We start from the raw sequence: 20,057 nt of genomic DNA on the forward strand, positions 1-20,057 counted from the left end.
GAGAGTAGTCAGTAAGGGCTGGTATGGAACATGGAGGGCAAAATTTGCAATGCCAACGATAAATCCACTCAACCAGATATTCTTGCTGGAAAGTAACCTGTGTATTATGCATGTAAATAGTATAGGCAGTGTTGTATCCCCTGAATAATCACTTCAGAAGTAACTAGGTGGATTGCTCTGGTAAGTCAACATTGCCTCAAATGGCAGGAGACTATGAGCATTGTGTGAAATCACTATGCTCCATCTTCCAGCCCCATAAACTAGCAGAAGGGCCATAGCTCAGTGGCAGAGCCTATGCCTTGCAAGCAAATGGTGACTGCCGCAATGCCATAGTCACCTTTGACTTGACTTAACAGTCCAGGGGTCCTTTACCTTTACCCAGGTTCAATCCCTGGCATCTCCAGGTAGGCTTGGAAAAGACTCTTGCCTGAAATCATGGAGAGTGAGGCAACACTGAGCTAGATGGACCAATGTTCTGACTCTGTGCAAGGCAGCGTGTTGCCTATCCTATGTTCTAAAGCAGGCATAGGCAAACTCTGGCCCTCCAGATTATTGGGACTACAATTCCCATCATCCCTAGCTAACAGGACCAGTTGTCAGGGATGATGGGAATTGTAGTCCCAAACATCTGGAGGGCCGGAGTTTGCCTATGCCTGTTCTAAAGCCTAGCTACTGAACTCTTTGACACCCTCTCCCTTTCCCCCCCTCACTGCCTAATATGGAAAGGTTCCAAAGGGGCCTAAAACCCTCTGGGTAAAGGCTCCACGTCATCAGTTTAAGAACAGCAGCATCAGTTCCCTATTCTGCTTAATAAAGGGCTGTGTTTGAATCACAGGGGATTCCATGCTACATCATTTGGGATTTTCCAAGGAAGAATACTTAGATCCCTGTCTGTGAGCAACTTAAATATTAAGCAACATGAGCAGGGGATCTGAGAGGGGGGTGGATGTCTGCAGAGAAAGAAGAGGAATCCTTAAGCCAGGCTTATACAACTATGACTTATCAAACTGAATGCAGCCACGTCTGTGTGCTTGACAGTGCTTTGTGCTTGTACAGCTTGGCAGGCAGCTAAAAGAGGTGTTATCAAGCTCCTGGTGGGCTGCATTCAGCTTGGGAGTGTTGCAAGTTACAGAGGTCAACCAAGAATACTATCCATTTTTGGTATGAATCCACTCTGCAGGGAGTGGGGAAGAGACAATCAACCTGTCTCTGGGCTGTACCACTTCAGAACTGCAGGTGAGACAAGAAGCTGGCAGATTCCAGCAAGGTCTCACCCTATAAGGCCAACAACTTGTCTACACTACAGCCACTTCCATAAAGGCTGGCTCACCAGGCTGCTTCTCAGGAGCCCAACAAGGACTGCTTTTGAATGGTGAGAAGACCCTCTCTCTCCCAGTTGGCTATTATAAGAGCCTTATAACAGTAAGAACTTGGTGCCTCAGCAATCTTGTTTTCCTCTTGCCTTCTCATCCCCTTTTCCTTTTGTGTGGTGTGTTTCTAGACTATATGCTTAAGGGCAGGAACAATGTTATTTTTATTGATATATAAGCCGCTCTGGGAGCCTTCCAGGCAGAAGAGTGGGATATAAAAGTTTGGAACAAACAAATAAAGAGAACAGAAAAAACTGAATCTTCTGTATAAAAATAAAATAAATCCCTGCACTCAGAGAAGTAGCATGTCAAGGAAAACACTCAGCTAGGACCGCCTTCCTCCTTTCACCAGGGGAATCCCCCCCCCCCCCGGCAAAGAAAGTGTGAAGGAGAGAATGAAATAAGAGAGCTAGCGAGAGCAGATTGATTTTCCCATATAATGGTAATGATCTCTCATGGAGAAATTTTCTAAACAGAATATATTCTGATTAGAGTTTTTTATTATTTTATTGTATTTATGGCATTTTACAATTTTTGTAAACCACTTAGGTATTTTTGTCTATACACAGAACTCTATATATTCTAAATAAACCATAGACTCTAAAGTCCTGTGACTCACAGTTAAGCCTCCCTAGGGTGAAACACATGAAACCTTGGGGAGCAACTATAGTCACTGCAGGCAATACTAGGTTGAGTGGTGAGTCTGTTTAAGGTAGCTTCTTATATTCCTGTGTGGAATATTTGAAGTTACTGATTAACAGTTTTTTGTCTGATCAATGGATTGGCATTCCGAACTTCATGCTAAAATGCTGTCCTGTTTCAGAGCTCATTCTAATTGCAAAGGAAAAATCATGCAGGAATCCCACCCCTTTGACAACATAATGATCACCAGAGAGCACTAAGAACCACTGGTACAGTTTCCTTTCACAATTCACCTTCTTTCCTAAGTGAAAACACATCTCCTTGCTTATTCTATCTTTCCAACAATGCTTTAAAGAAGAAAATTAGTTTTTCCATTTTACCAATGGGAACCAGGATATAAGTTATTTTCTTGCTGCGGCTAGAATCTTAATTGCTCAACACTTAAAGGAGGCTAAGGCTCTACCAATTCAACAATGAGAGCTCAACTTATTTGAAATTCACGTATTTACTCTGCAGTACAGAGGATAAAGTGAAACTGGTTGAGAATGTGACAGTAATTGATATGATTTTGTTGTTGTTACTAACAAAACAGCTAAAAGTTAAAATCAGGTCTAAAGTTATATTGCATTCATGGTGGTATGACAGCATATCAATGATATTAGAACAGGAATAAGATGCTGTGATGCTTTGTGTACACACTTGTACTTTATCTGCTGCTTCTCTGCTGCGTGAGATTTTTTTGGTATGTACTTTTTTCTTTCAAATAAAATAAATCAATATATACATCATTTAATTTTTTTAAAATGGAGAGCGGGGGAGAGAAGACAAGACCTGTTCAAAGAAGTATGTCCCCCACTGGCCAAGTACGACATGAGACAATGGCTGGGTTAACATATCACAACAAGCCCGGGATGCTGGCTGATCAATGTTTGTTGTGGACAAGCAGTGCACTGATGCACAATGCTCTTCTGTTCCTGCTTCACTCCTCCCCTGGCACGAGCGGGAACACAAGAAGCTGCCTTATACTGAGTCATGGTCCATCTAGCTCGGTATTGTCTACACTGGCCGGCAATGACTCTCAAGGATTTCAGACAGGGAGCATTTCCAGCCCAACCGAGAGATGCCACTGCAAACTGAACCTGGGAGCTTCTGTATCCAAAGCAGATGTTATACCACTGAGCCACCGCTTTTCACCAAATCAAAGCAAGAGGTCACAATTAAGCTTGGCTTCCCATGACATCTGAATCCAGGATCCTGGTTTGTTGCCAGGATTGCTAGACAGCCTTAAACTGTGGTTTCTTGCTGGCTTATGAATTCTGGCTTAACTAATCAGGATCCCGGGTTCAGGTGTCCCAGGAAGCCAAGTGTTATACACATTCAGCCTTCATGGGCCCAGGGCCTTAGTGTGATTGTATTCAACTATGTCCCACCTTTCTGTCCTAAAACAGGATCCCTCAAGATTAGCAAATCATAATCAAACAAAAAACTGCCATCATGAAAACAAAACAGCAGCAACAACCATAAACAGAAAGAACACCCAATGCAACAATGTGTCCAAATAAATTAGTTTTCATTGGTGCCTATGGCCAAAGAGAGCAGTGGCTGACAGAATCTCCCACACAGCAGAGCATTCCACAGCTTGGACACCCACATTACAGTGGGCTTGTCTTGCATTCTCCGTTCACATGGGTGATTTCTCTTATACAGGGGTACCTCGGGTTACATACGCTACAGGTTACATACGCTTCAGTTTACAGACTCCGCTAACCCAGAAATAGTACCTCGGGTTAAGAACTTTGCTTCAGGATGAGAACAGAAATCGTGCTCCAGCGGGGCGGCGGTGGCAGGAGGCCCCATTAGCTAAAGTGGTATAGCCAATGTTCAGGGATTGTTGTTGTTAAAATCTGTATACCGCCCTTCAACCATACATCTCAGGGCAGTTTACATATTTAAAAGGATGATGGAAATCATAGTCTAAAATCATCTGAAGGGCACTGAGGTGGGGAAGGCTGTGCTAAGGTGGGGCAAAAGCACTTAACTTCCTTCATAGGGCTGTTGGAGGATAAAAGGAAGGCCATTTATGCCACCATTAACACCTTAGAGAGAAAGGCAGCATAAAAAATGCAAGGAATAAAACAAAATGAAATCTGACCTGCTCCCTTAAATGGCTGGAGGAAGAGAATTGAATAAACTTAATGTGGCCAAAAGCAGGTAAATCCAAGTCCAGAAAATGGAGGTCCTTCCATACTGGAAAAATTGACGCAAACTGCCCCCATCTGCATCTGAGAAGAAAAGCTAAAAATAGGCAGCTAAGAATATGAACTTTTATTCGGCACTCATCCTAGCATTTGGCATATGTTCTCCCTCTCTATTCTCTCCACCCCCATCCCCTCCAAAACAACCTTCCACTTCTGCGGTTAGCTATAAGCTTCCTCTGGTAAGCTCCATTTTCCCTCCTACTTGGATTCTCCCCCCACCCCCCTGCATTAAGCAGCAATTCTTTGTAGCACCCACAGAGTGCGTGGAGCACTTCTCCTTCATCCACGTGGCTCACGTGAAGCCCAGAGGGATACACTCCTGATGAGGAAGAGAGACAGGAGGCGGTGAGGGGTGGAGAGGGGGGAAGTCAGCACACCAGCAACACAAATGACAAGGAAGACTGATTTGGTGGGAAGCAGGAAGGTTTGCTTCTGAGAGCAGGTTGATTCTATCCAGCTTTGCTGCCTTTAGAACAGGCATCGGCAAACTTGGCCCTCCAGATGTTTTGAGACTACAATTCCCATCATCCCTGACCACTGGTCCTGTTAGCTAGGGATGATGGGAGTAGTAGTCCCAAAACAGCTGGAGGGCAGAATTTGCCTATGCCTGCTTTAGAAGAAAGGGAATTTCTCCCTCTCCCCTCACCTCCCTGAACGTGCTGCTCTTCTTTCATTAATAGGTCCAAGCAAGAGTCAGGGCCAGGGAACACAATCCAAATCACCACCTTGCTCTTTTTATTTTATTAATATGCCGCATTCTGCACCACATATATCCATGCTGGAGGCGGCCTACACGCTGAACCACCACCACATACATTGAAATAAAGACTATAATGCCACCACCGAAACAATAAAGAAACAGCCTGATTTTTTTAAAAAATCAGCATGGTATTAATCAGAACCACAGAAGATACTCTGCTCTTGAATTGAATTGCCCATATTCCCTGGCTGCCCACCTCCCATGCTTGCAAATCCCTCCGCAAAACCCACGGCTTTGGCCATAGGAAGGTTCCTTATACTGGCAGTCTTTCCCAGCTCTACCTGGATTTGCCACTGGGAATTGAACCTGAGACCTTCTATATAATAATAATAATAATAATATTCTATATGCAAAACAGATGCTCTACCACTAAGCTGGAGCTTAAGGATCACCTTGTTCTGGGTGTGTCCCTCTGTGTGCTCCATCCCACACCCAAGGTGTCATTACCAAATAAAGGTCAGCAGGCACTCACCTGTGTGGGACCTTCTCAGTAGTCGCACCAACTGATCCAAGTCCTGACATTGGCCTCTCTTACAGAAGAAGTTTGGCAAAACAACCCCTCTCATTCAAAAAGAGCATGTAGCAAGCTCTCTTTTCTTACCAAGGATTCAATTGCTGCTGGTTGCTGTTCCTGAGACTGTAGCCATGTTTTTTGGTCTCTACTGAAAAGAAGATTATCCGTTCTAGTGCCATTGCTGTTGTATTACTGTTATTTATCATGTCACTATGAATTTTAAGCCACTTCACATTCACTTTGGATAAATGAGAGGAGGGATACATTTGTGGGGGGGGGGTTTAATGCTCCAAATAAAGCAAATGCCCAGGCTCTCATGGCAGGGCAAAGAATGCTAACCCTTAACACTATTCCTGTTGAGGACAGAGTAATGAACTGAAATCAGGTTACAAAGCATGAGTTCAGCAGGTAAATCAGAGACTGGAATACTTGACTAAGCACAAGTCAAAACATTTCTCGAACAAGCAAATATAAGTCTTGACACTAGGCAATCAAAGAATTGTAAAGTTGGAAGGGACCACAAGGGTCATCTAGTCCAACCACCTGCAATGCAGGAATCAAACAAGCTCTCCTTCCAGTAGGCTGGCTTTGCAAAGCTTGTTTGCAATGACAATGCCAGTCCTTGAAGATGGGGGCGGAGTGAGAGCCAGCTTGGCATTAGACTCTCAGATGCGTTCCCAGAAAGGAGGATGTCCTCAATGGCTGGAGGCGGCTCCTTTGTAGGAGGCATTAGACTTGGGATATCCAGAGTCTTGTGGGCAGAACACTCTTCTAACAGTGTGTTCGGTCCCTCCCTAGGATCCAGCTCTTCACCTTCCAGCCCACTGGAGCCTTCCCCTGGGCAGAACACTTTATGGGGTCCCAGCTCTTCTCCCCCAGTTCTCTAGGACCCTCTCCAGAGTCATCCAGCTCCAACTCCCTGATCTCCACCCATTCATTTTCTATGTCCCAACCATGGAACATATTCAAGGCCAGGTAATGTGGATTAAACACCATTTAAGCACTCTGCTGTACTAACTACCACAGCCGAATAAAGAGCTTGATCCCCCTTTAGCTAACTTGCACCTACTTTTCTGAGCACAGGTTGTAGTTCGAAAACAGGCAACACCCCCCAATCCACACACATATGCGCACGCACATGTGAGGATTTTTTTTTTGCATATGTTTTGAAGATGGCATCCACTCTTAGGTTAGTCAGTTCCTAGAGGGGACGGGAAGGGAACCCCTAAAATAAAAATATAACACCTCTGAGTGAAATCTGGCTGCAGGATACAGAATTCATAAGGACAGGTTACCTCAGGGAGGGCAGGTTAAGCAGAGACAACTGTCTGGAATCTCTGTTGACTCACCCTGAATAATCAGTACCTCCTCGCCCAGGGCTCTGCTGCCAGAGGATAAGCAGCAAAGATATCCTCCCCACCACTCCCCACCAGAGTGGCAACTCCCTATTTGTGCAAAGCCCTCTTCCACTCCTTTGTGCACAATTACTCCCTCCCCCCCCCCCCACAGAGGGAGAGAGAGCTTCAAAGAAGGCAGTAGCATCTCCACATCAACATGGGAAGATTCAAGCCTATAACTGAACTCAAAAGCAACACCAGGACATCCAAGCTGGGAGTTTCCTAAAACCTAAAACAAACAAACACACAAACACACACACACCTAAGAAACTGTGTTGTGGTTTAGAGCAAGGGGCTTGAAGTCCCTGTGTGAAAACCTCACTTGTACACAGAATCATTGGCTCAATTTAGAGGTAATGCCAAACCAGTTTGGTGCTACTATGAGAACAAGCCTGGGAGGAGCCTCAGGATTGCTTAAACAGTTCCTTCCCAGTTACAGCTACGTCAGAGTATGCTGTTATAGCCAAACCAGAAAACTACAGCTTGCGTTTGCCCTGAAGGTCAGGATTCAAACCCTGGCTTGCAACACAAGCACAAACCAGAGTTTGTCAGTTTGAACACAACAGCAAATTGTGGTTTGCAGAAGATTAAGCAGAAATGAATGAGAGCAGGTAAAGGGAGAAGGGAGGGTGAGAGCCTGAGGCTCTTTTCAGGTTCATTCTCATATCACCAAACCATGATTTGTTATTGTGTTCAAAACTATGGTCTCAGCCTCAGCCCTCCAACTGTATGACATATGGTATATATGCAATATACTGGTACATGAGAAGCTTTATTAAATCAAGTCAGATCACTGGTTGCTCATTCTATCCCAATATTGCCTGATCTAATTGGCAGCAGCTCTCCAGGATCTTCTGCATAAGTTGGCCCCCAATCCTACTGAAGGTATGAGAACCTGCGTGCCAAATGTCCCATGTTTAAAGCAGGTAAGTCTACCACTGAGCTAAGGCCCACCCCAAATAGTAAAACTGCTCTAGTGCTGAAAGGATCACTGAGAAACATATTAAGTGCTCTGAGCATTTGATGTGTGCTATATAACAAATGCCTGAAAGCATTCTGGTTGGGATTTTACAGATGGCCCCTGATATTTTTAGGTAAGCTGTTCCCAGGCTTTGCTGTCCTTCAGGACACTCCTGCTGCCCTTTTTTTGACCCAAAAACTGTTGGCGTTGTGACTTTATTCCCCCATCACCAGTAGCATGGCAATATGCCCGTAAGGCTCAACCCCTTTGTTTGAGTACAGGCCTAGAGACCTCTGGTGTTTTCACACAAGGCCAAAAGGAATGAATGCTTCTAAGCTGGGGGGGAGGGGGGGAGCCCAACTAGGCACCAGTTCAAGCCATCATATTTATAGCTGTGCACACTGTTACTTCTGTGGTTAAGTGGTTCTACGTTTAAGCTGGCAAGACCCCAGTACTGTAGAAATTAACTGAGAAGAAACAGTGAGGTGGGGGAGACATGGACAACTTCGTATGCGCCACAAGATTAACTGCACACCAGGCCGCTTGCCAGCTCTGCAGTTCTCCCTTGGATCGCAGCAAACAGACAGCAGCAAATCTGACTTTCTCTCTCTTTCTGGCACCTCCATGGATGCTGTGGGCTGCTAAAAGTAACTGGCCTTGCAAACAGGTCTGCAAAAGTGATTAGTCCACACATTTTCAGTAGAGTGCTTGTCCATACATGTGGGTCAGTCGTTTGTGCCTGTAAAGCAGGGACAGGGAACCTGTGGCCTTCCAGATCTTGCTGGACTACAAGTCCCATCATCCCTGACAGTTGGCTGTCTGGGACGGACGGGAGCTTAAGTCTAGAAACATCTGAAGGGCCACAGGTTTCCCACTCCTGTTCTAAACAGAACTTGCTTGTGAATGTTTATTTATTCTGTTCCAAATTCCATCTTATAATTTCCCAAGGGCTGGGGCAAGTTACAACAGTAATAAAAAGAGTCAGACTATACAGACCACCTCATTAAACTTAGTCCATACCTGCTTACTGCTGACTGTTTAAGCCCAAATAAGAAAGCTGCATAGCTGTTCTGGAAAGTATTTATAGGCAGGCTTGTAGAAGGAGAAGGTTCTACAATCATAGCTGTGGCCCACCAACTTTGCCTCTCAATGTGCCCTTGTTGTTTGAATGTGGGACAATCAAGGAGACGCTATTGAGCTAAAAATTAAATGTTGCAGAATAGCACAACCAAACAGCATGAAAGCAAGGCAGACACACAGTGAAATTCAAGCAGACACCCTTGTAGCCCAGAAAGGAACCCAGCAATCCAATAATCTAGGTTCCAAATGATTACCAGTGAGACAATATTGAGATCAACAATGAAATTGTACTAATTGACCTGATGAAAATCAAATTCAGCTGGTTAGACAGAAGACAGCTCAAGTGAGACTATCACTCCAAAGCTGGCTTAACCTGTTCTCTCTAAGTGCTCAACAGTGCACTTAGAAGGAAAGAGTACTGGCAGAAGAACTGGGCCCTGAAATCAATGGGGAGCAATGACTGTCTGTGAAGGGCAACCGCCCTCATGATGCCCAAAAAGAAGCTCTTTCCAGTTCCTCTCAAATGGCTGATTTCACCTTCTCTGTTGCAATGACAATGATTAACGTGCATCTTTAAAAATGGATGGTGGAATTCTCCAGGAAGAGACTTGAAGTACAAGTGCAGTTACAAAACTATTAGGAGTCAGAGTCTCTCTGTCTCTCTCTTAAGGCAGGCATCATCTGCCTACTAAACTCTGGGTTTTTAGCACCTTCAGCTCTTGAGTACCAGAACAAAGGATAGAACCCTAAAATAGTTGCTCTTGGAAATTCCTAGTAACTTCCATAACACCATGGCTCAGTGGCACATGACTTCTAGCACGTATGGACACAGGGTCACTCTCTAGCAACTCCACTGAAATGGGTCGGGTAGCAGGTAATGAAGAAGACCCCCACCTGATATGTTGTACAGCTGCTGCCAGTCAAAGGGGACAATGCTAGACTAGATGGACCACAGTTTCATTAAGTCTGAGCTAACCTTGGAGCACATGCCCAGCCTTACCCAGCTGTGCCTCCGAGCAGTTTCATGATAATGCATCTTGCAGACAGAAACATATTTGGTGCACTGCAGACACCACATACCTTGGGATGCTCCAAAAGTATCTCTGCTCACCATCTCACTGCAAAGCCAAGCCAAGCAGGGTTTATGCTGCAATTCCAGGGACTCTCCACAGAGCCAAGCACAATTAGGAAGCAGGCCAAAAAAATAAAAATAAAAAATAAATCCAAGTCCAAAAAAGAGAGTCACGCAGCAGGGTGTGCCAGAGAATAGATTCAGTGGCTTCCAGTTGTTTATAGCTCTCAGGAAAAGCAGCCTCATTATTCCCCATTAACGCTCCAAGGCATGGAACCACAACTGCCCCATCTGCCATCCGGACGTGGACACAAACACACACACCATGGTATCTGGGACACAAGACAAGTGCTTTTCCATGCTGCACAGAACAGGAGCAACAAGGTGTTCTGCTAGAAGGTGCCTGCACAGTAATTAGTACCAACGAGACACAAGGAAATGAGACAGGCTATGTACCACTGAGGTCTTCAACTGCTGGCACTGCTTTTTGTTACCAGCACAGGGCAGCATCTAAGAATCTAAGCCAGAGCATCCTGTGTTCAAATCCATCCTCTGACATAAATAAATTAGGCAGCTTGGGAAGCTGCTAGCTCTCAGTCCCACCAATGGGATGAGAAACAGGTTTCATCAGGTATGTGATGCTTTTTTAAAAAAGGTATTCACACACAACCCACTACAGCAACACACATACACATATTATTAAAAGTTATATCAAATATGCATTCACTAACTTCATCAGATAAGGCCTCTCATCTACACTGATCACAGCCCCAAAGTCATCTGTGCTATTCAGTCACATTTCGGCAACAATCTCCAGCCTTCCGCCAGGACACCTTTAACTAGCCAAAAGATTTGCAGTATCTCAAAGTCTGACACCAGTACTCTACTTAAAGATAAGAGCCACTCATGAGCCAGAGTGAGCATGCTCTGGGGCAACTTGTTTACAAGGCAAAGGGGTGCCAAAAAAACCTCACTTGGGAGGGATCTGGGTAGGTGATGCAAAATAAGCCATGACCCTTCCTTAAACTCCATCTTATATGAAATACCCATATTTTCACCACCACGTCATGGTCATCACAGAATATGACACTGCCCCAGAGCTTTCCTGGCCAGCATGAGCCTGTGACCTTCGAGTCCCTGCTAACAGCAGCAGCAAAAGTTGTTGAGAAGCAAAACATGTCACTGGAGATAATGTGGTCGGGAGTAAAGAATGCTAGCCAAGCAATAGAGAGAACTCAAGAGGCTTCAGAATTAACCCACTCATGATTTCTCCACTAAAAATAAAAGAAAAGCTAATGCCATTCGACTCTCTTTTAAGGAGGACATCCCTGGCACTTGTGGTTATGGAGAAAACATCGTCAGCCCCACATGAATATTTCAAATTCTTAAGTGCCAGCAACAATTTCTTTTAGATGCCCAGGCAACCATGAGCCTGGAAAGCTTCCAACCCTGGTCTCTGCCTTCAGTAGTCTGCACAGCTCATTGCTTCCCCTCTCTCACAGCTACCATTTCCACTTCACCCTATGTGCCATCAACTGTCCTTTCCATCCCAAATGGTCACACACGTCCTTCCTTCTAGGCTCAGCCATATTGTCCTCTTCAACTCCATTTCAAACTGCTCCCTGGAAGGCTGCCAGGAGGAAAAAAATGCCCAGCCCCCCCCCCCCAAACCTTATACGGGCGATGAGCATGGGCAGTTCAAACTTCAGTTTAACTCTCACGCAAACACACCACTCCTATGCCCTCAAGGGTATACAGATGGGCTCCTTCCTTCTCGGTCAAGCATGACAGCGTCACAGCAGCTGATGTGAAGCATTCGTGAGAGAGAACAGCTCTATTCCACCAGTTTTCAAGAAATTATTACCTTTTCTGCACCAGGCAATCTGGAAACACACACCTCTGCACAGAGCAGCAGAAGATTCTGGGGCATGCCCTATGGCATTCCACTCCCTTCATGTGGGGCCTCCTTGTACAATCCTTGACTGAACACCCAACTCCTATACAACCCACGTTTGCACGCAACCCTAGACCAAGGTTTAGGGTCATGTAGATGAGACTCAACTAACACAAGCAATGCATAGCCCCAGAGTACTCCTCACCTCCTCTCAGATGGCTGGAAGACTTCTGCTGAGTTTCCTTTCAGTTTTTAAAGAACCTCAAGCTTGGCCTTATCTTTGTACTAGGAATTTAAAACCCAAACCAGCTTCATAACCCATGGTTTGAAGTTGGCTTGTTATAGAAAAAAAGCTTACTGGTGTTTTCTTTAAACCAGGGGTCAGCAACCTAGGGCACATGGGTCAGAAGAAGTCCGCGGAGGTCGTTTGACCGGCCCATGAGCCACCTCTGAACTCAGTTGCCACCTTGCACGCTGTGCTAAACCAGCGCAGCGCGGGGACTCGCTTATGCAGCACTGAAAATCACGTCTTCACATGCACAGATGCTGAAAATCACATCTGCACAGATGCAGATGCCGAAAATTGCATCTGTGCACGCACAGACACCGAAAATTGCGGGCGGAAGCAATCCAACCAAGGAGGGATCTCCGTGGGACCGAACCGGCCCAGGCAAGATAAACCTTGCTGACCCCTGCTTTAAACCTTGGAACCAAACATGACACCAATAGTCTTTACATGACACCAATAAAAAGAAAAACAAAACTCAGCAGAAATCCTCCTCCTGGAGGAGGCAACACACAAGCCCAATGCTTTGCTTGAGCTCATCCATGTAGCGCCACCAAGCCATGGTTACATGAGAATGCTGCTGGACTCCTGCAATGGTGGACATGCTGTCTTTCAAAGAAGTTGACTGTCTATCCCTGGTTTTCTCACTGAGGATGCACAGTATCATGCAGAAGGCTACTGATGGCTACTAGCCATGACGACTATGCTCTGCTTCCACGGTTGGAGACAGTTGCTGGAAACAGCAGGAGGGGAGAGTGCTTTCGTGCTCGGATCCTGCTTACGGGTTTCCCATAGTTATCTGGTTGGCCACTGTGGGAACAGGATGCTGGACAGATGGGCCACTGGCCATATTTGAGCAGGCTCTTCTTACGTTCATATGAATACTGCCACTTTCAACCACATTTAACATGGGGATGGCAAACAGCAGTACATGGCTATAACACATCCAAGATCAATATCAAAATATGACCTGGAACATAGGAAAGTACCTTACAGAGAGTTCATTGGTCCATCTAGCTCAGCACTGCCTAGCTTACAACGATTGGCAGTGACTCTCCAGGGTTCAAGGCAAGAGCCATTTCCCAGTCTTACCAAAGATGCTGGAGATTGGACTGGGATCTTTTGAATGTGACAAACATGCCGTGTTTGAAATTCCCATTGTTCTAGGTGCATTTTGCGACAGGGAATTTCATTAGCGCAAGCAGTTTCTGAGCTCTGGGTGCAGTACTGTGCCTAAGATTTCAGATTAAAACTGCAGAGTGGAAGGAAAAAAGTGTTCCTAGACATTCCGTTGTAGCGCCCATAACCTAGGTCTAAGGTGCCATTTAGCTCCTAGCTTTCATATCTGTTTCTAACACTGCAAACATGTTCCATCACTGAGCCAATGGGATATGTTGTTCCCTATAGCAAATGATAAAGGAACATAAACCTGAGGAGTAATTTATAAACTTTCTGGGCAGATAGCATGCAGTATCTGGGGCCTTGTGACACTTCGAAGTATCTTTTTTTTAATTAAGAAAAGCATACACCAGACAGGAAGTCATGAAGAGTTCCTGAATCAAAGGCTTAAACGCTGAAATGAAAGTAACAACCAGGTAGCCAGACATAAAAAGGTAATTTGCTTATGATACACAGGCCAATGAGTTGTGCTGTATTCGCCACTCACGTACAAGGTAAGACGGGGATCCCACTAATATTTAAGAGCATCTGAATTTACAATTCAGCAATTGTACAAGCAAATTGTTCAAGCCATCTGAACAAATTCTCTTCTTAAAGATGTACACTAAAATGTGGAAGAATTTGAGCTCTTAAATATATTTTTAAAAAACCTTGTCATAGAATCAGAAATCCCAAGTGCCAAAACATCCATGAACAAGAGTGTGTGGTGCAACCAATGAGTTGGACCAAGAAAGCTGCCTTATACAGAGTCAGGCCACTGGTCTGTCTAGCTCAGTATTGTCTACACTAACTGGCAGCAGCTCTCCAGGTTTTCAGGCAAGGAGTGTTTCCCAGCTGTATCTAGAGACTGCTCATGGGGACCTTCCGTGTGGAAACATACGCTCAAGTTACATATTCACAGCCTCAGTTCCCATCTCTAAACAGGGAATTCTGGCATACTTCTCAGTAATGTTGAAGACAAACAACACCGGTTTTATAAATTAAAAAGTGCTCATTTAAAAAATGTAGCAATTTGGGCTTCCTTTGCATTTGGTTCCATATTTGTGACCTTTTGGCATTCTGAGACAAATATGTGCTTGAAACCCTGAGGACTAGGAACACAATTTTAAAAAGAAATCAAGCAAGCTGGGAGCTTTCTAACAAGACCTCCTGCCAGCTAATGGAGCCATTTCAGGAATCACCAGGGGTCCAGAGATACCTCAGGACATTTTTTTAAAAAAAATTAAACAAGAGTACTTCTGCTCCCCCCCCCCGCCCCCCGTCAAAGTTTTCTACTATGCCAAGGAGGAAATGGGCGATGAAATGTTTGAAGATTATTCAATGACACCAAAATAAACCCCAGGCACCTCTGTTTTGCTGGCCGGGCTGTAGTGCACATGCCATCAATAAAAATAGCTGAGGTATAAAAGGAACCATTAATAGCAGGACTGCCCAGACACACACATTAGACGGCTCCAGCTTCTTGATTTAGAGATCTGTGTACAAGATTCCAGGGTTCATTCAAGTTTTTCACCCAACAAGTCTGTATTCTACAATTCTGCCCAGGAGTATTGACTCCTGAGATCCCCAATTTCAATTGATTGTCAATTTTAACACTTTTTCAAACAAACTAAAGCAGCAAGTTTGTAGTCCTCAATGTTGCAGAGATACCTGAAAACAATGAGTGTCAACCCCAGCCCCAACCCCCCGCAATGTTCAGAAGCAGAGTTTCTGTGCCCATTGCTACCTGTCCCCACCATTTATGACATGCAGGTGTGCCCCCACCCCTCAAAACACCACTACAGTCCCTGTCCACTTGTTTACACCCCTCTTTTGCCATGGGAATATTCACTAGTGTTTCAAAACTTGCAAGTCACACTCCAAATTTCAGGTTCTGAATAAAGCACTGTAAAATTGGCATGTTTTCTTGAACGGGAAAAGAAAGAAAACAAAGCCAAGTTGGATACATGTTCACTACTCCTCAAAGGGCTGCATAACCGTGCTTAAACAAATGACTTTCCCAGCAGAAAACCTGCCTCCAAACAGCCCTGCCTAATAGCAGATCCAAAAAAATGAACGCAAGAGAGGGAGAAAAAGATGACTCTGTTTTTACTGGGCTTTCAAGTAAAAGCTTCAAATATCAATTATGGGAAGGTAAAGAGTTTCAGCCGAACAACAGGAGTTCACATGATTTAAACAACAAGAGAGAGAGAGAGAGGAAGAGAAACAGAACCACAAAGACCATCTCTCCATCAAGCCTGGGTAATCATCGCCATCATCAACTGGGCTCTCCCCCCAATGAACAGAGGCTGGAGGCTCCCAAGGCACCTCCCTGCTTTCCCCCAAAGGCTCTCAAGAGTAGTTATGAGAGTGACAAGCGCAGCTTAAGATGCCACACATACACACACACCCCACCCAGAACATCACGATTGTGGTTGGCTGCTCAGCTCCCTCCCCCTCCTGCCCGGTACTCACTAGCCCATTAATTCTCTTCCATATCGCAGCCGTCATGGGGAGCTGTTAGACAGGCTAGCTGCCACTTCTCATGGGCCAGCAATTCCTGTTTGTCCTACTCCTTGCAAGGGAACTGAAAGGTTACTTCCCTGTGTATGGCACTAGCCCCGCCTCTTCCTCCCTCCCAGACTAGCGGGAGGGAGGAGGGAGGGAGGTGCAGGGTGGATGGGGAGGGGAGAGATTTGTTGGCATTTTAGAGAAAGCTTCCTGCTGTTTGGCAGCACACATCTAACTCAGATGTGCCGTGAGATATCTGGGGAACATACAGAAAGCTACACACAGGAAAACCTGAAACCCCATAACAGTTATCTCCCCTCTGCACTCCAACCCGCCCGCCCCCCCCCCCCCACGGGAGGGTTAGAGGGGAAACTGGCTTGCTTCCAGAAACTTAACATACCTTGACACAAGTAATTCAGCGAGACGAAGACGCAGCTGGGAAATATCATGAGAAGGAGAGAGTTGATATTGCAGCGGTAAAACAGGATGCAGGAGAAGTTTAGCAGGGCCGGGAGTGCCACAGAAAAACAATTGTGCGAAGGAGGGGGAGTAATAGCAGAGTACTTTTTCAAAGGGGAGAAAAACAAGCAGGTGGGGGGTGGGAATCAAAGGCTGTGGAAAGGTTCACTGGGACAAAATCCATTGCACTGATGGATTACTTTTATGGAGAGGAGGAACAGGGAAAGTGCAAACTGTTATTCTTACATGATCTTCAAGCAGCTTTTGCTGTCATTGACCATGTTATCCTTCTGAGTCGACACAGTGGGATGGGTACTGGAGGCACTGTTCTATGGTGCTTCAGATTCTATATCCAGGGTTGGTTTCAGGTATTAGCACTGAGTGATTGTCTCCACGCCCCCCCCCCCCCCCCCGTGCCACAGGGTGGCATCTTGTCCCAAATTTACATGAAGCCTTTGGAAGTGGTCATCAGGAAATCTGGGGCAAGGTGTGAACACCTGGCTGATAATACTTAGCTCTGCAACATCTGGATCAGTAGAGGCCATGCAAGCTCTGAATCACAACACCACTTTTCAGGGGTGTTGTAAGAATTGCAACATTACTGTATATATGTGGAGCAATAAAAAAAATTAAAAAGCACATTGTAAACAAACTAAGGTATTCTCCTCATCTATTCCGCATGCGTGAATAGCCCACCATAAGTAAGAGGTTGCTTCCCACATTGTCCTTGACTGCAACAATCAACCCCACTTTGAGGTGGGTAGCCAGATAGCAGGAGCAAGATTAATACAACAACTGATCTAAAAAACCAAATGTGGCTCAAGTTAAAAAGATGCAATTAAAAAAAGAGGGGGGGAAATAGCTCATAAACGTCTTCTCAAGTGAGGGAAGCCTACCTCCCTTGCTAATTGCATTCCAGCAAGCTGAAAAAAATACACTTGTTTCAGTGCTGCATAAACTAGCATTGTTTCTATTTTGAATTGCAATTTTAATTATTGTTTCAGGTTTTATTTGTAACCCCAAAGAGGGGAGTGAGGAAGGAGGTGCCAAGACTGAAATCTAGATAGAAATGTAGATAAAGCCACTCACCTGTGGTAAGTAAAAATTGCCCCCAGGGGAGCAGGGAGGAAAGTTTAAAATCAGGTGAGAATCGATTTCCCCCACTTTTCCTGCATAGCTTACCTACCCATGCAGACCCATTATTTCTTTTCCTATTATGAATTTATTGAGAAGATTGTATTCCTCATGCACTGAAACTGGGGTTTCCCCCTGGTCTGTTTTACTAAGCCATCTTTGTCTTGAGGTAGCCTTCTTCTCATAGAATCGTAGAGTTCTAGGGACCCCGAGAGTCACCTAGCCCACCCTCCTGCAATGCAGGAATCTTTCTGCCCAATATAGAGCTCGAACCCACAACCCTGAGATTTAGAGTCTCATGCTCTACCAACTGAGCTAAAATCTATCTTTCATTATAGGAAAGCATATAAAAAGACATGAAAAAATAAATAAAAATGGCCAGTGTCATTTATATCCTCTCCTCAAGATTCAAAATAAATTTAAAGCAAATGACAATGTCTACAACTGAGAAGTTAGAAAACATAGTGGCCGCCTTCTCTAGCATTTCCATACAGTTAAAATGGAGTCCAGTATGTAACAAAAGGCTCTCAGTTTCCTAAAGGATTCTTTTCCTGTTTTTAATCTGTCCCATAATCTTTTCTAGTAAGTCATCTGTATATTAATACCCACAGCCATGGGGCACCTCCATTACAGGTACCTTACACCACCCACTTCCTAGCCTCTTTATATGGAGCACCATAATGTGAGTGATATTTAAGGGAGGGGTAGTGAAAAAGAAACAACTGCCATAGGGCAACAGACTTTGCCAGATCTCCCCCTACCCCTGCACCCGCCATGCTACTTTTTGCTGGATTGGAGAGAGCTGGTTAAAGAGCTGTATAATCCAAGCCTAGAAACCAGAGAAAAGAGCATTCTTTACAGATCAGCTTAAACAGCTGGCAGCAGGGGGAGGGGTTGGGACCAAAAGAAAAGATTGCAGGCGAGTGGGGTGGGTTTGCATGGCTCCAATTTAATTCCACTAAAGTTCCGGTTGGTGGGAAAGAGCTCTCTGCATCCACAGAGGCTGTGTCAGTGACTTGCTATAGACACAAATCAAACTTATTTATTCATCTAATATTTTTATACACTGCCCCTTTCAGCAAATCTTCCAGGACGGCATGCAAAAGCAAGTCAAAAATACTAAATGAAAATTTATATTAAATTGTAGTGTGTCTAAATAACAACCTAAAAAGTCTGTGAGATTTATCTTTTTTAAATCCGTGCCTGATACCAAAAGACAATAGTGCTGGTGCTAGGAATGCCTCTTCAGGGAGGGAATTCCATAAGCCAGGTTCTGTTTATTTTATTTTAACAACAACAATAATTCTTATTATTCATTTCCATACCACTTTATATTTTTAGGGGGGGAAATCTGAAAGTGGTTTACAACGCATTAAAACATCAAATAAAACAATCCAGAATAAAACATTACTGAAGAAAGTCAAACATAAACTATACATTCAAAGCAACATAACCAACAGGAAACATTTTAAAATAAAACATTATAGAGAAGTAGCAAAGTTAACAAAAAAAAAAAAATACCGGAAACATTACCAAAGGAAGACAAATATAAAATGAACACTTAAAAGCAGCATAATTAACAAGAGAATAAAATATTATTATAAACATAGAACACAGACTTTATTCCACTTTTCACCACATCAGGGTCTTAAAGCAGCTTCTAGGCCCCCATCCTTGAGAAGCCAACCTTGCCCACAGTTTGCAGACAGAACAGGAGGACCTCTGCAAGACATATGGGGCAAGGAGGTGGGAGGTGTGGGTGTGTTCATAAACCCCAATATCTGCACACTTTCAAAGGAAACAGAGGCTGGGCAACCAAGTCTCCTGGACTGTAATGCAGCAACTGGAAGAAGATGAAGCAAAGCAGTTTGACACTGCTCCCTTGGTCCAGACACACCAAACAAAACGTGAAGAGAAGCTGGGAAAGTATTTTTCCAACCTATCAAAATCAAGTCAATTTAGGATCTTGTGCATCCGAGCATCCAGGATGGTTACTGGAAGGGAGCATGAGGGGGGGGGTCCTGCCTCTGCTTGTACATTTTGTTTTGGAGGGTATTGTGTTTTGACACACCTCCTTAGACCTAAGTTTCTGCAGGTATTCCATGAGGTCCCCCTCTCCCTCCAGCTGGCAACCATCCCTTAACCATGCTTGTTTCAATACAGGGCCTTTAAGAACACCTGGAAGTGGAGGATAAAGTGGATCCAAATACGGAAGCCTTTGGCAAAGGTCCTGGTGGGTGGATGCAGACACTTAGGTCTGTTGCTGGCCAGTCTTCAAAGCCTGTACCATGTAATGTGACACTGAACTCTGTGCCCTCTGCCTGTCGTCTTGTTTTGTATAAAGGGCTCAGCTGCACTTCTACTCCATTTCTGTCCTTCCCCTACCCCAACCAAGGAGAGAAAAAGGTCTCCAAATCAAGCGGGGAGAATATGCTGCTACGGTTCTCTTCCAAACAACAAAAATAACACCCAAAACTATTTAGAAGTACTGAGTGAAAAGTTTCAACTCCCAGCTAGACAGCTGCTAACTAGAAAAAAAAAAATCACTACTTTTGAAGAAA

At 44.6% G+C, this 20,057-nt stretch overlaps 1 protein-coding gene across 15 annotated transcripts in view; it reads right to left on the reverse strand.

Annotated features, from left to right (window-relative positions):
* The window catches only part of MARK2 (microtubule affinity regulating kinase 2), a 108,943-nt gene that overhangs the window by 62,743 nt on the left and 26,143 nt on the right, over nt 1-20,057 (reverse strand). For 5 of the 15 annotated variants that reach the window (XM_083418740.1, XM_083418738.1, XM_083418735.1 and 2 more), the window contains exon 1: nt 15,868-16,032. The exons of the other annotated variants lie outside the window; for them this stretch is intronic. In XM_083418740.1, coding sequence (XP_083274866.1) covers nt 15,868-15,903 — 36 coding nt within the window. In that variant the 5' untranslated portion in view covers nt 15,904-16,032. Of the gene's footprint in view, nt 1-15,867; nt 16,033-20,057 lie in introns of those variants that run through there. 15 annotated transcript variants of the gene reach the window in all.

Source organism: Podarcis tiliguerta, assembly GCF_965153285.1.
Source record: "Podarcis tiliguerta genome assembly, chromosome: 16".
Classification (NCBI taxonomy): Eukaryota; Metazoa; Chordata; class Lepidosauria; order Squamata; family Lacertidae; genus Podarcis; species Podarcis tiliguerta.